At 47.2% G+C, this 19949-nt stretch overlaps 1 protein-coding gene and 1 long non-coding RNA gene across 20 annotated transcripts in view; one reads left to right on the top strand and one right to left on the bottom strand.

Annotated features, from left to right (window-relative positions):
* The first annotated feature begins 1337 nt into the window (after positions 1-1337).
* Positions 1338-19949, top strand: part of LOC109267455 (uncharacterized) — a 56266-nt gene continuing 37654 nt past the window's right edge. Inside the window, exons 1-2 of the long non-coding RNA XR_002080109.2 lie at positions 1338-1590; positions 8490-8622. This is a non-coding gene — a long non-coding RNA (uncharacterized LOC109267455). The remainder of the gene's footprint in view (positions 1591-8489; positions 8623-19949) is intronic.
* TENM2 (teneurin transmembrane protein 2) overlaps positions 10996-19949 on the bottom strand; it is a 1291038-nt gene continuing 1282084 nt past the window's right edge. For 18 of the 19 annotated variants that reach the window (XM_053907069.1, XM_053907075.1, XM_053907071.1 and 15 more), the window contains 2 exons: positions 14788-14918; positions 10996-13145 (listed from right to left, as the gene is read on the bottom strand). In XM_053907069.1, the coding sequence (XP_053763044.1) occupies positions 12384-13145; positions 14788-14918 (893 nt within the window). In that variant the 3' untranslated portion in view covers positions 10996-12383. The remainder of the gene's footprint in view (positions 13146-14787; positions 14919-19949) is intronic. The other variant, XM_053907085.1, reaches the window with a different exon arrangement.

Below are 19949 nucleotides of genomic sequence, written 5' to 3'. Positions count from 1 at the left end.
ACTTATATTCAAACAATTTGGCGACTAGTTGAGCATTTCAGAGGGAGGGAAGGAGAGAGAAGACACATATGGACAAACATGTCAATTGGCGAATAATATCAAAGGTACTGTGTATTTTATTCAGCTCTCATCTTAGCACAGCATCTGGCATGGGATACACCTCTGAAAATGTTGGCTGAACTGTGACAGCAACAACTAGATGGCCTAAAAGTGTGCACCGAGTTAAGATGATCTATTGTCTTCCTATTTATGAACTTCAGATATTGGGCTGTGAGCAGCTTTGTAACCACAAACCAGCCAACAGTCATCTCTCTCCTGGTAAACCAAACGGTCTGAGCTCCAAATATGTTTCAAATTGCTTAACATTTTTACAGTAAGCCTTTATAAAGGAAACCAAACAAAGATAGGGAAGACACTTGCCCAGTTATAGTCCAAGTTAGGGAAAAGAAATCTGGGTTTGGATGTGACTGTGATGTTACAGTCTCTGATCCAAAATAAGGATGGAGACACGCTCTGGCCCGTCTTCTTGGACAGCTCTCTGGATGTCCCTTTACGAGCTCAGCTGCAGGTGGCATGCAGCCTCCGATGTCCACCCCATGCTCCAGTTCAATGACTGAAATTGCCTGGAAGGCTGAAGACTTGCACCTGCATGGAATCAGCAGGGATCCGTGGGCAGGTGGAACCCCTTCCCTGGCCTCAGTCACTTGGTGTCTTACGTTGCTATTTCATGGTGATCATACATAAGGTCCAGCCCAGAAGAGGAAGCCCCTACATTTGGCAGCCCTTAAGTCAATGTGACAGGCCTTCAAAGACTGGCTTGCCCTCCGACATGGCCATGGGCTAGAGGATGGGATGAGAGCAGGCATCAGTTAAGCCGCCTAGGTGTCTCATCTCTGTCACCAGGGACTTCTGGGGTGGGGGTGGGGACAACAATGAGGGATAATAATGACAATTGTGGCCACTGACTGAGCACTTACCTGTTCCAGGCACTGAGCTGGCACTTCCCACATTTCTAGCCTCAAAATTTAAGTAACCCAGGATTCAGCCCTGGGCCTGCCTGACATAAGATGCAGGCTATAGGGTAGCCGATGTAATGTAAGCAACTCCCCACCCTGGGGATATAGAAGAGTCCAGTGGCACATGGGGTCTTGGTAAAGTTCTAGATTAATCTAAATGGTGGTATAACTCGTTAGGAGGGCACAGAGAGTAAGAAACTCCTCCCTTCCACAGGTTTTCTTGTTTAGCTCCAGCACCTCCGAAAAGAAACTAATTTCCAATCAGCAAGTTAATAAGTAACACAGTTGCCCCTACGAGGGTCAAGGGTCACGAGCGTGCTATCAGTGAGTGCCTAGATTGGGCAGGGGGATTCCTGAGGGAGGTGGGAGGCAAATTCTGTCTCCACTGGAACCACCGACATGGACACAGCCCACGGCCTGGAGTTTGTTCGGCAGAGCCCTTCTGTCCACAGGGAGGCCAGGAACTCCCTTCTTCCAGGTGGTGGGGAAGCTCTCCATCTGTACCTCGTCTGATGAAGCGCGAGCTGGGGCTCGCATCACAAATGGAGCTTCTGAGCCAGAAAGCTGGCAAACCGTAAGTCCAGAGAGCCTCTGAGGAATGAATGAACGCGTGTGTTTTGTGAACTTCAAGGGGTCATGCACAAATAAGTGACAGGTGCCTGAGTCTAGGCTTTGGCGGTGACCGGGAGCTGCTCCTGAGCCTGATTCTTCAGCTTCGCCTCTTGTACTGAAGCTGAGTTGGGCTGACTTCTTCCCATCTGCACTCAAGAACCAGGGCCTGGGATGTGGGCTGTGTGTTTGGGACAGCGTGTGTTGTGTGCCTGGAGGTAGGGAGCGTGTATCTGCACTCTCAGATGTCTGTGGAGCCGACAGACCAGGTGGCTATTGCCACAGAGGTCCACTGTGTTGCTGAATCCAACACACGGGTGACGTTCTTTTGTCTCTTTCCCCTTGCTGTGCCCCTCAACAGAGATGCTGGCCTGAGAAACAGCAACACACACACACACTTCATGATACTTCTCTCTCTGCTCCCCGCACCCTCTTCCTAGATTGCTTAAAAGCACCCCCTGCAAAACATGCTGTGTTGCACCTCTCCGGAGAGGTAGAGGTGGGTAGAGGGTGTCTTGGGTTGAGTTCCCCTGGGAAAGACTCTGGGCTAGAGGTTTGCGTGCAGGCTGTTTCTTAAAGAGTGCACCAGGACCACCTGGGAAGGAGTTGAGGGCCCAGGATTGGGCAGCATGGAGGTCAGGCTGTGATGGCACACCAAGGGTGATCTCAGCCAATCCTCTTTCCAGCTCTGGCGCTGGGATAGCCCTTCACCAAGGCACGCAGCCTGCCTTTGTACCCCTGTATTGACGAGACCAGTTCTAGATGACTCCCACCCTTCTACCAGACCTACCAGACAGCTCCCTTCCGAGAGGGGGGCTTTGAAGTGTCTGCAGGCAGCATTCTTGGGGCTGGTGGGGAGGGGGGGGAAAGGGGTGGGAGGGAGGAATAAATGCCTGAGTCCCCAACAAAGGGATCTGTGCCCACTGCAGGGGGTGGTATGCACTGTGGCCCAAACAGTGTCTTTGTGAGCTGGTTAAACCCACCCTTAAAATTTGGAAGAATGTAGAAAATGTTCTCTGGCTGCTTCTGCCACAGTTATTATTAATTTTATAATGGTGCCAGGCCAGAGTTCCTGACCCTTGAGTTTCAAAGTGCCCACATCATTGAAGTCAACAGAGAAAGCTTTTTTAAAATTGTGGTTGGCACCATGTTAGATTAGTTTCAGGTGCACAATAGAGAAAGCTTTTAACCCATGGATATCCTCTGTCTTTTCTTCTCCCCATGCCTCTTTGACGTTTTTATTCTCTTTTGTGTCCTACCACCCCAACCCCATGCCAGTCTCCTGGAAATTTACTGATTTCCATGATGTAGATATCCCCACCATGGCTCATTTCAAGCCACCAGGGTGATGTCACTGAACACAAGGCTGGGAGGAGACCCATGTATCAGCCTGGTGAGTGGTTCCTGAGTATAAGGAGTCCATGCTGTGTGGAGCCTCAAGGAGAAGCTGGGTTTGAGGCCATGAGGCAGTGGGGTGAGGCCTGTGTGTCATTGGTAGATGAGGGCTTGTCTGCCTTCCCTCTGTTCTTAGGGCATCATCCATGCTCCATTTCAGGGGCTGTGTGACCGCCAGCAGAGGGGCAAGATGGGAAGGAGGAAATAAAACATGACCCTGTCATCTCGGGTCCTAGCACCTCCCCCCCAAGTGCCAGGGGAAGGTCCTCTCATTTGGACTGCTCTGACAGTCATCAGTGTAACGTTCATGAGGCTGCCCCTTGCTGCAGACAGAGCCCGCAGCTGTTCTGTCTCAGGAATGCTCTATGCCTCTGGCTTCTCAGGGAGGTCTGGGGTGTGGAGGGAGGATCTGGGAGGGGTGGGGCAGAGCAATCAATTCTCTCCTCCTCTCTGGGCTCATGGCTCGGCTCATGAACTCAGCTACTGAGAACTCCCGGATGGTGAGCCGAGGAGAATCAGGGCAGAGCTTTATTAGTCTAGTTCTAGAACCCCTGGCTTGGGGGCTGTTCCTTGGATGAACATAGGCAAGCCCTGGTAAATGTCTCCTTAGGGAGAATTAGCCTCCCTAACCAGAGGGCAGAGGCTTCTTTCCAAAGGCTGTGGTCTGGGGAGAAATGAGGGAGGGAAGGGGTCAGGGGAAAATGAGCTAGAGCAGTGATTCTCAATGGAGGGTGGTCCCCCCCCCCCCCCCCCCCCCCCCCCGCTCCGGCCCTCATAAGGCATTTGGCAATGTCTGGAGACATTTTGGGTTGTCACAGCAGGGACACTCGGGACACACAGACAGGGAACCACCACTGGCATCTAGTGGGTAGAAGCCAAGGATGCCACTAAACACCCCACACTGCACCAAGCCAGCCCCCATGATAGAGCACCCCTGGCTCCAAATGTTGCTGATGCCCAGATTGAGGAAACTCACACTAGAGCAGAGGCTGGTCCGATGGGCAGAATAACCTCTCCTTACATGGTTGACACTGAGGGGTAGTCTTGCTCCCCATATATTCAAGAGGAAAGGAGGGAGTGAGGGACATCTAGTTCCCTATACACAGTTCAACCCAGGGAGAGGTTCTCTAGGCTGGTGTTGATAAGAGGTTTCCTGTCTTCCCAAGGGAAGGAAAAAGACCCATGGTAGGTGGGCAAGAAACTTGGCAGGAAGCTGTGAGGGGCTGGATGCCTTTTTGGCTATTAAGATGCAGTGTATATCTTCCCAGGGCACTAGTGATACACACGCCCTTTTCCTTTCTTCCAAATCCCCATCACCCACTGTGTAGTTCTCTCCCCAGCACTTCCACATTGTGTTGCTATTGTTTATGTTCCTCACTAGTTCCTGGGTAGCTGTGTTTTATTCATCCTCGTATCCCTAGCACCTGGCTTTTCAAACGAACACCTAAGCTATGTTGGGCACTATTTATTGATAGAATGGACAAAATGAGTGATGTCAGTAGATATCCTATCAGCAGTTAACGTTTTTTGTCCAGGAAGTTATCTTCCTTGGGGGAGCCATCCCTTCCCTCTTCTTTATGGTCCTGATGGGATTTGGGCCCATCCAAGTTCTCTGGGAGTTTGAGGGAGAATCTCTCTGCCTTTTCCATGGGTACCATGGTGACGTAGGTGAGAGGGTGCTAGTAATCATCTTTCCCACATGTGGAGAAATACCACCTGGGAATAAAGCCACATCTCAAGGGAAGCAGAACTGGAAGGGGAGCAAAGACATCATTTGAGTGTCTGGATCCAGCCATGTCTGAAGCCATCATGTTTTTGAACTTCCCAGTTTTTGCTTTGAGTTAGTTGGGGTTCTGTCACGTATCATCTCTAGTCTCCTGATTAATCTAGTGATGCCACCTGGGGGCAGAGCCAAGCACTGTTCATTGTCTCCATCTCCTGTAGCTCGTGTGCTTGCCTTAAAGGCAGCTGGACAGATTGCTTCTGGCCAGGGGCCCTGCCTTGGAATAAAATCTACATGAGGTTGTGAGATCGAACCCTGTGTCAGGCTCCTTGCTGACAGCATGGAGTCTGCTTTGGATTCTCTCTCCCCTCTTCTCTCTGCCTCTTCCTGCCTGTGCTCTTTCTATCTCAAAATAAATAAACTTAAAAAAAAAAACCTTAAAAAGGTGGAGGGAAAGTAAAGAAGCATGTTAGAATGAAATCTGCATGTATTTGGCTGAGCTAACACTAAGATAAGGGCTGTGGAGGGGGTGGCCCAGGAGTGGACATGATGGTAATAGACTGGGAACAGAACTACCAGCCCCCTGGGAGGGGCCTGTTTTGTTGTGTACCTTCTGGTTAGTTACTTTAGCTCTCTAAGCTCCTCCTGGCCTCTCAGGTGGTGGTAAAATTCAAATACAATCCATGTGGGCAAAAGGGTTTATGAATGCATACGCGTAAGGAGATCACTTTCACTGCCACTGGAGTTGGTTTAGAGGGAGAAGGCAGCCAGGGTGGGGAGCCATTGGAAGGGTGTAGAGAAGGGAGAGGGGGAGAGAATGAGGGGAGTGCTTTGTACAGGTGGCCACACCCATGGAGCACTAAAGACAGGTGGGGACAGGCAAGAGGAGGTTCTGTTCTGTTCTGCCCAGGCCTGGGGACCCTGGAGCCCTGGGAAGGCTTGTGGAGCTGGTTTGGGTGCCAGGTGGTCACCTCCTACTTACTGAGAACCCAGATAAGGACCCAAGCAATGCATTCCTAGTTCCTCTCTGGCAGGATGGCCACTGGGAAGGTTGTCCTTGAGGGGTCACAGGCCTCCCACTGTTAGGGCCTGCTAGCAGAGAAAGGCCCTTTTGCTTTATGTAGCTTGTGTGGTAGGAAGATGGAGGGGGCAGTGGAACCTTGACTTCTTCACAAATCAAGACTTCAAGACTGGGACTGTGTGTGCAGCTAGTTTCAAGGCGGGAGCCCCACCTTCAGTCCTCACTGACTAAGAATAATAGTAATTTGAGGTCAGTCAGTAGCCATCCCTATGTGCTAGGCACTAGATTGGGTGTTTATTACAACAATCCTGTGAGATAGTATTCTACCAATTTTACAGGGGAGGAAACTGAGTCTTCAGAGGTTAAGAGCCAAGGCTTAGCTAGAAAGTGGAACAGTTGGGATTTAAAGCAGCGTTTTTTTGTTTTTGACTCCAAAGACCATAATTCAAAAAAGGCCTGATGTTTTTCCTGAATAGTAGCTTACTATTTAATATGCACTTGTTAAGTGACTGGCACTGCCCAGCACTTTACATGTAAACCCGTCTGGAGCCGACAGACACAGCTCTAGAAGGTTTTGTGGGAAAGGCCGCCATCTAGTGGCCAAACTGCAAGCCCAGCATTTTCCAGGAAGAAGTGATCGCTGGGGAAGGTGGGGCTTTGGGAAACAGGAGAAGTCAGTGCTGGTGCAGCCTTGCTTTTGGAGGGCTGCTGCACAGTCATAGTGCCAGCTCTGGGCGTCAGAGGAGGCTCAGGCTGCCCAGCTCCCTCAGGATGGAAGGTGGGACTTGGGTGTGGCAAACCAGAATTGTCCTGGAAAGTCCCAACTTGGGCCCCTCAGAGGCTCCCTAAAGGTAAGCCTTAGACTTCTTAAACCCCTCTCCTGAGGTGTTGAGTACTTTCACTGGAGTGGGATGGGGAGGAGAGACGTTGGTGCACATGAGGCTTTCCTTGGAGAGCTACACGGGGATCCTGCCCTTGATGCTCTGTGTCGTACAGACACTATCCCCAACACGCAGGGAGTCCCACAGCCTTGTCCTCCCTTCTCTAATGGTGTTCTGAGGAGCTCTCCTTCTGTTCTCCCCAGTCACCCCAGTTCAGGTCCTCAATCTGGGCTCGTACATTCGGGCTGTTACAATTTCCCAGGCTCTATTTTGTTGGCTCTCCTTTACTCCCTTCTTTGCTCGTGGAAGGATTTCCTAATCTTGGAGGGTGGAGGGCCCCACGTAGGCCCCCTCCAGCCCTGCAGGAGAATGTCCAGCTTCCTGGCCTGATTTTCATTCCTGCTTCAATCTCTCCCACACTCCTCATCCCAGGCCCGCGCCACTTGTTGGGCTCTGACCTGGTGCTTCTCAGTCCTGGCAAGGCTGCACATGAAAATCACATGGGGAGCTTCCATGCCTCCCCGTGCTCACAGTCCTGGAGATTCTGGTTTAATTGACCTGGGACCTGGAGGTCGTAGGTATGTTTCAAAAGCCCCCAGGTGATTGTAATACGTGGCCAGGGGGCTCATGCGTAGCCATTGTTCCAGCCTTTCTGGATTTCTCCCCGGTCGACTTGCATATTTTTTTCTCTCTCCTGTGTCTAATACACACTTCCCTCTCAGCCCAGAGTGCCCTCTTCCACTTTTTCCAAATGACACTCTCTTACCTGTGAAGGCTCAGCACAAATGCTCGTGGAGAGAACTTGCAGCCCTCTCCTCTAGGCTTCACATTTTTGTTTATTTTCTTTTAGAGAGTGCGTGTGTGGGGGAGGAGCTGAGGGTGGGGGGAGAGAGAGAGAGAGAGAGAGAGGAGAGAGAACGAACAAATCTTGAGCAGGCTCCATGCTCAGTGTAGAGCCCAACTCTGGGATCATGAACAGAGCTGAGATCAAGAGTTGGACGCTCAACCGACTGAGCCACCCAGGCACCCCATGGGCTTCACATTTTTATGCATCACTTCTATGTGCCCTTGAGCCTACTGTGTCCCATTGATTGGCTTGTTTCTCCTCACACCTTGGACTATGAGATCTTGGACCGTGAGATACTTATCTTTGTATGCCCAGCTTCCAACATGCCGGACAAAATTGTGCTCGGTGATTGAATATTGATGGATATCAACATTGATGGGTGTCTTTCTCACATAGTCTGTCTTCATGTTGTTGAGACCTTCGACCTTGCAAATGTCAATCTTTCTGAAGAGCCCTTGAGGCTATGAACCAGGGTTTCATGCTGAGAGTACCTGTTCATGTTCCCTAGGTCTGGAAGAGGGGAATTGCCACGTGGAGTGCGATTTGAGGGAAGGTCCTCCTTCATCTTCCCAACCCCTGCATAAAAATCTCACCCATGTGATGAATGGCCCATTCCTCAATTTTCACACTTAGAAAACCTGTGCTTGGAGCAAAGATTTAAAAGTAATAAAAACTAACATTTCCTGAGTACTTAGCGTACGTTAGTGATACAGTATCTTATTTAGTCATCATGGCAGCCTTGTTCTTACTAATCCTCATGTACAAGTGAGGGAACAGAGGCTCTTGGACATGAGTTACATGTCAGAGACTGCTTGGGCTCACTAATATCCAGTCTCCTCTTCTGAAGGTCAGAGTCAGACTACATTTTCTAGTCTCTCTTGCAGCAGGTGGGTCCATGGATATATGAGAGTGGAGAGGCTATGTCTCATTTTCAGGTAGGACCCATTCAAAATAAAATAGTTACACACGTGGTCTTGGGTCTTGTGTCATCAACCAGCTCAATGGAGAGGATGTTGAAGATTCTGAAGACCTAGAAGACTGAGCCACAAGGTGAAAGGAGGCTGGGGCCCTGAGTGACTGAATGGAGCAGAGCCATTCCCATCCCTGACCTACAGTGGATGACTATATGAGTAAGAATTCAACTTTTTTTGTGTTAACTTATGCTGGGTATATCTCTTATACAACAGCTATTACTATTTACTCTAATGTAATCATCTCAAGCTCCCATGTTTAGGGAGTCATGGAGTTAGAACGTGTTTCCAGGCAGGCCTTCTTTGCACAATTCTATCCCCTGCACTGCCTTTCCAGAATTCTGTATCAAGGTACAAATGCCCTGGGAGAGGTCAAGAATTTCCTCCCGTCATTCTAGGACCATTCTAGCCTGAGAAAAGGCAGGAGAGGATTTTTACCCAAGGCTGTCTTCCCCTTCCATGTTACTGATTCATGTGTGTGTATTGTGAGGGCTTGGACTGGTCTAGGTGTAGGAGGAAACTCCTAGATAATTCAAAGATGGTTGGCATACAAGAGGAGAGTTTCAGGTTCTAGTGAATTTCTGGTGACATTTTGTGATTCCCTGTCTGCCACACTATTTGGCCACCCCTTTGGGTCTACCTGCCACCTAAGAGTCTGGTTGGGGCAGAGGAGCTCTGGGCTAAACGAGCTCCCCACTGGCTTCTTGCCTGTGATTAACTGTCATGTTTTGTCCCACTGGCTGCTTCTACCCAGGGAGACACAACAGAGTAACACCTTTATAGCCCCCAACAAACCAGGATTCAGGCTGGCCCCATGATCAGTTGGAGGCTGCTCTGTGAGTATATATCCAAGTGACCCTGACACCACTCAGATTAAAGGCAGGTAGCAGCTGGACCAAAGCACATAGGAGGAACTGATTCTTGCCTCCCTCCTGAAGGGAAATGGTGCAAACTCACGGCACTTGGCAAAAGTGTTCACATATGCTTCTGAGAGGGAAGTTGTCCGAAACGTGTTTGTTCCCCTGTGTGGTTTACTGAAGCCTCGCCTGCTGTGCTCATAATGCTAACAGGGCCCATGACACTTGACAACCTGGTGTAAAGCAGGCCACCCTTGCCTCTCTCTCCCTTTCCTTATGCCTGGGGAAACCACCCCTGGCCTGGCTGGATGACTGGGAAGGCAGCAGTGACTCGAAGCACTGGAAGGGTCTCGGTGGTGTCCTCCCTAGACCTCCTGGGGAGGCCTTGAAGTCAGCCACAGTTAGGCTTGAATCTTATTCCACCACTTACTGGCTGTGGAAAATTGGCTTCAGTTTCCTCACCTGCAGAATGAATGATACCAGGAGCTTGTCCTTGCAATCCAGCCACTCAATGCACTTCCATTTCCTTCTGAAGTCCCAAATGCCTTCATATCAGGTCAGTGGCCTCCAGCCATCTCCTTCACCTCACACAGATGACCACGTCAGCCATACTGTGTCCAGAGCACTTGTTTATGAAAAGACTCCCTCTTGTTTTTAATGAAAGAAAGACTGAAGGGTTTTTTCTTTTTAATCTGTGCATCTTCCGGTTCCTGCTAACCTCTTTTGAGTTCAGACTGTCTCACCACAGATCCTTTGGATATTCTGTTCCCTAGGTTTGGAATGCTTTTCAGTCTCTTCACCTGGTTAACTCTTTCAGCCCCCAGCAACTTCTGTGATGTTCTCACTCTAGGTCACCTCTCCAGTAATGTGCTTCCATAGCTTTATACATCTATCCTTCTTGGCGCTTAATACCCCTGCCATTTTCACTGCTTAGTGTAATGATTTGACTATCATCTGTTTACATCCTTGACCCTTAGTTTCAAGAGGCGAGGACCCATGTTTATGCCTGCCCACCTCCTTTATCCCCAGAACTTAGCACAGGACCTGGCACATGACAAGCTGTCTGTATAATGTTGCTGAATGAATGAAAGATGAGGATTAAATGAAAATATTGTGTGCAGAGCATTTAGCGCTGTTCTTGGCATTAGTAAGCATCAATAAATATTAGCTATTGATTATGGTATTCCTCTGTGGCCTTGGTGGAAGAAAATTCATCCAAATCATAAGTGTTCTCCTTATTTGGGTTGCCCCAAGTGTGCAAATATGGGAGTAAATTAATCTGGAAGAAAATATAAACACACACAAATACATGCACATCTCCCAGTGAGGTGAGAGGGTTTGCCCTCACTTCCTGTCAGCACTTCCTGGAAGTAGAATGTGGCATCAGGGAGAAGCCTGACTGTCCCTTGAGGGCTGGAGGGACCCACCCATGCATGGATCCAGCCCCAGGCCCAGACTTTCCTCACTTCTGATCCATGCAGAAAAGGGGGCTGCAGATGTAGGCAGAGATCATTCTAGCACTTAGAGCAGTTTGGGGAGCATTGAGCTGCCTTCTAACAAAAGTTCCTCCCAAAGTTTGAAATACCAGCTCAGCCTGTATGTCTAGGAAGCTCCCTTTTCTTCCATCAGCCTTTACATTTTCCTCACCTCAAAGCATTTCCACAGAAGACCAGTGTCCACAGGAGTTTTAGAGACTTTATTTATGTATAAACAATTTAAACACTTTGCCATAAATTATCTTTGCCTGTCCCTAGTCTTTGCTTAGCAGCAAATTAAAATTAATATAAAAACTCGATGAACAATTCATACATGTATATTACAAAAAAGTTCCTGTACCAAAGTTCTTATTAGACTTTTTTTTTTTTATTTTTTATTTTTTGTGTTTTTTTTTTTTTTTTTTTAATTTTTTATTTTCTCTCCTCGTGGTGACTGTCATGTGATTGTCTCAGTTTCTGGACCAAACAAACACACTAATAATTTAAAATCTGAAACGGTGATTGTGCCTTGAGGCTTATGTATGTACAGGGTGATCTGAAGTGGTGCCCATTAGCAAGAGTGTCACAATGCCACACCTCTACTGCAACTGATACCCACGAACTACGGAATCTAAACAGACTACACCCTGTAACTGCGTATTACTGTCCACAATGGAATCTTCAAAGACAAAAGAGTATGAAATTTATCTGTAGTGATTATAGCCACCATTTTGAATTAAATTGTACACTCTGCGCTCAAATAAATTAACTCAGGCCGGACTAAGTTGGGACCTGAGAGTTAAGTGCTGAACGGTATTATCTCGCTTTGATTTTTTGATAGTAATTTCCTTTTTTGTGTGTGTGTTTTTAGTTTTTTTTTTTTTCTTTCTTTAAAAAGTATTTCCAGTGCTCACTCTTTCACTTGTATCCCCCCCTCCCCGGTCGCTACACACAAATCACCCCCAAAGTCGTGTTTTCAATGCACCTGTACTGGTTGAAACGAAAACGTCTGTGGTATTTGTCCAACAAGCAGTCTGAATCGGTTTCCTCAGCTGGTCTGTGACGCTGGCCCTGGTGGATGTGTCTGCGTCGCTCACGTGTGGATGAGTGAGGTAATAGAATAGGAGGCCTTCTCATCTTCACGTCTTTGTTTTTCGGTCGTGTGTACGTGTTTTGTTTTTTTGTTTTTTGTTTTTTGTTTTTTTTTGTGTTTTGTTGTTTTTTTCTGTTCTCTTGTTCCTTTTAGACATTTCGCGTCTTTTTTTTTTTTTTTTTTTTTTTTCCTGTGTAGACCCAGAACAAGTGGGTCATATTTTAGGGGAACTTGAAACATTTTGTGTGTTTGTTCATTCATTCGTTTGTTTTGTTTTCCTCAGAATTTTCAGCCAGGCTTTAGTCTACTTCAGGATGTGGGACTTCTTGCTTGGATAGTAGCATTTGAACTCAAAAAATGTGAGCTTCCTTGCCACTTGGTATCCTAAAGCAGCCCGGCCTTAGTGCCCCTGTTAGGTCTTCATCTCCTTAGGAGAGGAGATAACAGTTACTCCCGCCAAGCCATCCAGACAGGGAATGGCAGCAGATTATTTTGTTACCTCTTTCCCATCTCATTCTGTCTTAAAAACTGGATGTTGCTGCTACTGTCTGCAAGCTCTGGGTATTGCTCTACAGGAAGCACGTAATACCCCTCATAACCTTGCACACGTCCCGTGCTCAGGAGCTGCTGCTTCTCGCCCTCAGTCCACAGGCGGCTCCCCTCTCGCCCATCCCTGGCTTTCTGCTGCTCCTTGGCCCAGGCAGTGCCCAGGGCCCTCTGTCTCGCCTGGTCCAGGACGCGGGCCTTCTCTTCGTCCAGGGTGTCGGGGGTGAGGCCATAGCGGATACTGAGCAGCAGCGTGGAGTACTGGAATTCAATGTTGGTGAACCTTCGAGTCCTGCCGTTGACCAGCAGTGTGGGCTGCGACACGGTCACGTTCACCCCGCTCTCTAGCACCTTGCGGCCGATGGTGGTGCCCAGTGTGACCAGATCACCGTCGGCCGAGCCAATCTTCACAAAGTAGTGGGTGTCCTTGCCTTCAATGCTGTAGTGCATCTTGTCCAGGTAATAGGCATTGTTCAGCACGGAAGCCACCTTGCGGCTGTCCTCGCTGGCAATGCTGGACACTCCGGTAGTCACTTGTCCTTCTTTGATGGCAAACATGACGCCTTTGCCGATGATGGGTGTGGTGGTGGCAAACCAGTGGCCTGCTTTCTCTCGGATGTTGGCATGGAGCTTTTTCGAGATAACTTGCCCTTCCAGAGCCATGAAGGCCTGATTATGCCTCTCAGTTGTCTGCTGGACACCTGTAATGAGCTGTGGGCAGAAGAAAACACAGAAGGCTGAGATGATGGTCTGGGCAGCTCTTTGCATGGGCCAAGAAGCTCATTAAAAAAAGGCTCAGAAAGGGGAATTCTTGGACTCCCTGTAAGAACTAGTCTTCTATCTGTAACGATGCCAGCTAATACGTCCTACCTTTTGAAACTAGCAGAGGCTGGCTGGTTCCCAGTGCTCTGATGGTGTGACCTGTCCGCCTTGTAACTGTGACCCTAACTAAAAAGACAGTACAGAGGTTTGCCACCTTGCTGACATCTATACCCAGGCCTACCCACTTACCATGTCTCTCCATTATTGGAGAAGAGAGAGTCACTCTGCCCTCAGATGGTTTGGCAGCTGCCTTGCACACTTCAGACCCAGGACTATCCTGACCTGTAGGGCAGGGTGTTTGTTTGAGAAGCTATGAACCCTGCTGCTGTGACCTAGATTTTTTTCGAGGCCAATGCCCTGAGCATTCATTAACTTCCTTGGGTTAAGACCTTGCTACTCAAAGCATGGCTAGCAGCAAAAGAATCGCCAGGACCTGCCTTGTTAGAAAAACAGAATCTCAGGCCTTACTCCAGGCCTACTGAGTCAGAAGCTACATCTTAACGAGGCATACCCTAGGTGGTTTGTGTGCATATTAATGTTTCAGAAGCACCAGACTAAGAGGTTCTGGCATTGTGGGCCAGAGGGAATATCCCTGGGCTTTGAGTCATTTGCTTTGGATCCTAGCCCCAGTTCTGCAGAGGGACGAAATCACCATTATCTCCTTGGCCTTGAGCTCTCTACTCACAAATTACAACTCCTCTCAATTGGTGGTTGGGGGACAGGCTGGGATAATGGAAGAGGCTGTGTTTGGGAGGTAACAGCACTTAGATAAATGAGAGAAATGATGGCTATTCATCCACTGAGTGGTCCCCGAAGGGCAGAGCTGAGAGGACGTTGTTCTCAATTACCCACCAGCTCCTCCTTGTCTCTCTCTAGTTACACAGTGTGGATGATTATTCAGAGCAGCTGAGACCTTTCAGACTTTTATGTTGCTGGGCACTGTTCTGTAACAGGGGTTATCTGAACACTGTTGCCCACCCCTCCTGTCTGACCGTGCCAGTGTCTCCGCAGCACCCAAATGGAAACTGACCACCTCTCGGTCATCACTGAAAGACCCAAGCACAAATTATGTTCTGAAAACTCAATCTGTATACATTTGGGCCATAAAACGCTGAGGTTTTATGTCAGGCATAAAAATGTTCTTTAATGGGATAGAAACTACAAACCACAGTTATATTATGTCCCATAAAAGCCAAAAGGGTTATGATCTTATAGGCAGTGCAGATGGTAGGTTGCTACTAGGTTTCTCGGTGCTATTGTTAATCAAGGAGTGACTCAAGGGTATACACTGAACAGATAATGATACCACAATTAAGGTCATAATTGAGGTTGGGAAGAAATATTTGCTGCGCCAGACAGGTGATAGCCCTGACATTCGCTTTCCTGGGAAGTCACAATGTTTCAGACACCTTTTTATACCCAGCTCTGATGTTTTCCTCCCCTACTGATGTGCCCTTGGCTCCCATGCGGTTCTGTCTGCAACAGGGAATGAGGACAATAATTCATATTCTTGGCAGGAACCTCCGCTTACCTGTCCATTCTCACTGGCTTGACTCTCTGACAATTCATAGGGAGGAGGCACGAAATACATTTTGGCTCTTGGGAAGCCAGGAATTATGTTGCTAAGCTGAAATCCAAACATCACAAGCCAGCTTTTCACATCTATGGTGGAAACAAAAATAAAGATTTCTGAATCATGATGGATGGAAAGCAGTTGAGGCTCTTGGGGAGAGAACAAAACAAAATGGGTGGTTGGGTGTGGAGTCCAGCAGGGGAGGGAGGCAAGAGCTTGTGAAGGTCTCCTGGTCTGGACCCAGAGCTGCTTTACATGGGTCCTAGGAAGGATGTTCTTCCAACCTTGGTCACTTGATAACCCCCATGTGGTGATGTAGGAGGCCAGTGCTGGTGGAAGATCTAGTTTTGATTCCCCTTACTTTGTGACCTTGGGTAAGTTCCTGCCCCTCTCTAAGTTTCAGGTTCTTCAGATGTGAATTGGGATGATAGCTAGACCAGTGTTGTTGGGTTGTTGTGAAGGTTGAAGGAGAAATCCATGTAAAGGACTTGTCACAGTGCCTGGGACATAGATAGCTCAATAAATATGAACTCCCTCACTTGGCAAGTATTTAAGGAGGCATCTGTTATAGGCCAGTTAATGTGTTTGGAAGATGGACATACAATGATCAACTAGATGGATAAGTGATGATTATTAACACTACGTAAGACATTGGCAGGGGCAGGAGGCTGCCCTGAGGCTGGCTTTTTATAGAAAGGGTGTTCCAAAGGTATATGGAATGCCCAAAGTCTTCTGGCTCCTGAGACCCTTTTTTTCAGGTACCTACTCTTCAGAGAGAGGCCAGGAGAGTGCTCTTGCATGCCCAGAGTAAGACTTCCCTTCCCCTGCCAGGGTCATGACTGAGTCCCTTGTTTTGGGAATTCTATCTCTTGCCCCATGGTCCTGCTGTCCATTGACTAATTCAGGCTCTCAGAGTAAGACCGAGGCCCTCAGGCTGCCTTGTCTCCTTCCACAGTGATCAGCAGAGAGCCTGGGACATGAATCCCTTGAGCATTCAAAGTCTCACCCATGGCATCGGCCTGGAGCCCAGCAGGAATCTCCCTTTTATGCTCCTTATCCCTGTTTATAATGGGCACCCCAACATCATGCCCTATGTCTCTCCACTTCTCCTACCGTTGCTGGGCCTGGAGGTACAAGTGTTCCTTGTTGCAGTCATTACTGACCCCTGGGCCACTCACTCACCTGCAATTTCTTGGTGATTTCCTGCTCCACTGTCCTTCTCTCCACCTGTTTCTAAATTCATTCTTAGTGACTTCGTTATATAAGGATTAATCCTTCCAACATTCTGGCCTCTTCATTCCTTCGATGCCCCCTCCCCCAACCCCCATATTCATCCTCTGGACCCTGTCATCACCACTGATTCTGATCTACCATTATCTCAATCATGCACATCACCCTCTGACTACCACCTGGACTCCTTTCTAGTTTACTCATTTTATAACCTGACACCCATGCTCCTTGATCCTCTCTCCCCCTCCCTGGGACCTTCAAAACCTCCTGAGCTTCTTGTCCCTGTTCCTCAACATGTTGGTCTTTTTTCTTACCTAGCACATATCCATAGCCAATCATTAGAATCATTCCTTGTATATATTCCCAGATCCTGTGTCCCGTTCTCACTTTATCACTTGCTTGGTGAAAATCACAATTTTGGTTAAATCCATATGTTTGCCCATTCCTTATTTGGACCTGTTCAGCTGAATATGTCTGGAGAAACAAACTTAACTACACTGACTGGTGTCCCTTTAAATTCTTGACCGTGAACCCCAACTGTGCCTTCCTGCTGCCTGACAATATTCCCTTCCTCCATCAGTCATTCTCCCATTCTGCTGGGTGATGTTACATTTCTACTCTCCCCTAATACCCTCAACATCTGCTTTCTCTTCTCACTAGAGCAGCTGACATTGTTTCCTATTCTGAAAACAAAAACAAAAACATCCTGATGCAGCCAGAGGGGAATTCCCCTAAACTCTCATCACATTTACTGGCCTTCCAGCATCGGTACCCATATTTCCCACCTTTTTCTTGTTAATCTAGATGAGCTGTTAAAGTCAACCCTCCCTGTGTGTAGTAGGTAGCATCTTTTCTTGCCCACCCAAGGATATCACTCCAGCAACTCTCTCTCTCTTCCCCATGGCACCAAATTATTCCCTCTTCCAATGGATCAACCCTGTCAGCATACAAAAATGCTACCAAATGTCCACCTTAAAAGAAATTCCTGGGGCACCTGGTGGCTCAGTTGGTTAAGTGTCTGATGATATCATGGTTTGTGAGATGGAGCCCCATGTTGGGCTCTGCACTGACAGCATGGAGCCTGCTTGGGATTCTCTCTCTCTTCCTCTCTCTGCCTTTCTCTTCCTTATGCATCCATGCTCTCTCTTTCTCTCAAATATTTATATTAAAATTTATATTAAAAATTATATAAAAAATAAATTTATTGTCCCTATTCTCCCATTTGCTACCATCCTTTTCTTTCACCCTCCTTGATAAAAACTTCTCAAGATCAAAATAATTCTCTCCACTTCTTGTTTCCTATTCTCCTTTGAACCAGACTTTGTCCCCAATTATTCCACTGAACCAACTTTTGTTAAGGTCATGAATGACCTCCATGTTGCTAAGTCATATGTTAATCTTGGGTCCTTATCTTATTTGACTTATCAGAAATATTTGACAGGTTGAATTCTCCTGCTTTCATTTTCTTCTTGACTTTCTGGTCAACACATTCACTTGCTTGTCCTTCTCCTACTGTGGTAGGCATTCTTTGTCCCTTCTTGGTTCTTCCTCATCTGCCTCATGATCTCTTTTTTTAAAAAAAATTTAATGTTCATTTATTTTTGAGAGAGAGAGTGTGAGGTGGGGAGGGGCAGAGAGAGAGAGGGAGACACAGAATCTGAAGCAGGGTTCAGGCTCTGAGCTGTCAGCAGAGAGCCGGATGTGGGTCTCGAACTCATGGACTGCGAGATCATGACCTGAGCTGAAGTCAAACGCTTAACTGACTGAGCCACCTAGTTTCACCCTCTTGATCTCTTTAATGTTGGAATGCCCTTTAATGTTGGAATGTTCAGTCTCTGAACATCTCCACTCTATCTACTCTCACAAACATGGTGATCTTATCCATCCTTAGGGCCCTAGCTACCATCTAAATGCTGATGCTGACTCCAAAATTTATATCTCCATCCTGTGTCTCTCCTTGAACTCTAAACTAATATATCTAATTACATTTCAAAGTTTTGTCCAACACTGAACCCCTGATCTTCCTCCCCAAACCTGTCCCATCACAGACTTTTCCATCCCAGATAATGGCCACTCCATCCTTCCAGCTACCATCCTTAACTCCTTTCTTTTCCTTGCTCTCCACATCTAAATCTACTGATAAATCCTCTACTTTTTTTTTTATTGAGGTAATATTCACATAACATAAAATTCATCATTTTAATCATTTTAAAGTGCACAGTTCAGTGGCTTCTAGTATATCCACAATGTTGTACAACCATCGTTACTCTTTAATTCCAGAACATTTTCATCACCTCAAAAAGAAGCCTTATACCTATTAGCAGTCATTCTACATTCTCCTTTCCCCTCAGTCCCTGACCACCACCAAACTGCTTTCTATCTCTGTGCATTTGCCTATTCTGGACATTTCTTATAAACGCAATCATACAATATGTGACCTTTTGTGTCTGGCTTCTTTCACTTAATGTATTCAAGGTTCATCCTTGTTGTAGCATGTACCAATAGTTCATTTCTTTTTATGGCTAATAATATTCCATTGTTTGTATATACCACATTTTCTTTATCCATTCATCAGTTAATGGATATCTGGGTAGGTTTTACTCACAGATTTTTGTTTGAAAACCCATTTTCAGTTCTCTTGCTTATATACAAACTTAAGTGTGAAATTGCTGAGTAAAGGGTGAAATCCTCTACTTTTACTTTTAAAACAGACCCAGAATCTGTGTCCATTTCTTGTCACTTCACCACCTTGACCTTGGCCCATCATCCCTCACCTGGACTTCTAAGTGGCCTCCCTGCTTCCATCTTGCTGCCCCACAATGTCTTATCAGCATAGCAGATAAGACAGAACCAGGCTTTATTTTATTTTTTTATTTTAGAAAGAGAGAAGTGAGAGAGCATAAGCAGGAGAGAGGGGCAGAGGGAGACAGAGGGAGAAACCCAAGCAGGCTCCATGCTCAATGCAGAGCCTGACGTGGAGCTCAATCCCATGACCCTGGGATGATGACCTGAGCTGAAATCATGAGTCAGACATTCAACCAAATGAGCCACCTAGGTCCTCCCAGAACGAGCCTTTAAACCTGGAGTAGACCATGCCATGCCTCTGCTGAGAACACTCCAGGAAACCCCCTTTTTTTCTCAGTGAAGAAGCCAAAGTCTTCCTACTGGTCTATAAGGGCACTCATTATCTGTGGGACCTCAGGTTCTCCCTTTCTCTTCCTTGCTCACACAGCTCCAGCCTTGATGCTGTTTCTTGAACATGTCAGGCACACACTCATCTTGGGGGCTTTGCATCGACAAGCTCCTCTGCCCAGAGTGTACTTCCCTAAAAGTATTTTCTGGCTTTCTGACCTCTTTTAAGTCTTGTTCAAATGTTGCCTCTTCAATATGACAAACCCAACCACCACATTTAAAATCTGTCCCCCTTCTCCACCACCAGCAATGCCAAGTCCCCGTACTCTGTTCATTGTCTCCACCCCTCTGTCCCTAAAGTAATCACATTCAAACACACTGTATCATTTGTGTACTTATTGTTTACTGTTTGTCTCTCTCAGAATGTAATTTCCTTCCAGGCAGGGAGGTAAAAGCTTTGTTTTATCCACTGATGCCCTCCCAGGTCCTATGATAATGCCTGGCACAAAATAGGTGATCGGTAAGTTTCCATGGAGTGAATGAATGAAAGAACACTGAATGTATGTGGCAAAAGCTGCCCTGACTAGTGTAAGTTTGACAGAGGAACTAATGGTACCTAAGAGCATACTTCTGAAGAGGTGAAGAAGACTTCCTGCCCTGGGACTGCTGTGAGGGTTTTAATGTTAGCTTTGCTACTAAATATATAGGCATAAAAGAACCTTCTGATGAAAGGGAATCTGGGATTCACAGTCCATCCA

This window comes from Panthera pardus, unplaced genomic scaffold (assembly GCF_024362965.1).
Source record: "Panthera pardus isolate Hobbes unplaced genomic scaffold, ASM2436296v1 HiC_scaffold_2, whole genome shotgun sequence".
NCBI lineage: Eukaryota > Metazoa > Chordata > Mammalia > Carnivora > Felidae > Panthera > Panthera pardus.
The sequence above is the reverse complement of the archived record's forward strand: the minus strand, read 5'-3'. Positions and strand labels throughout refer to the sequence as shown.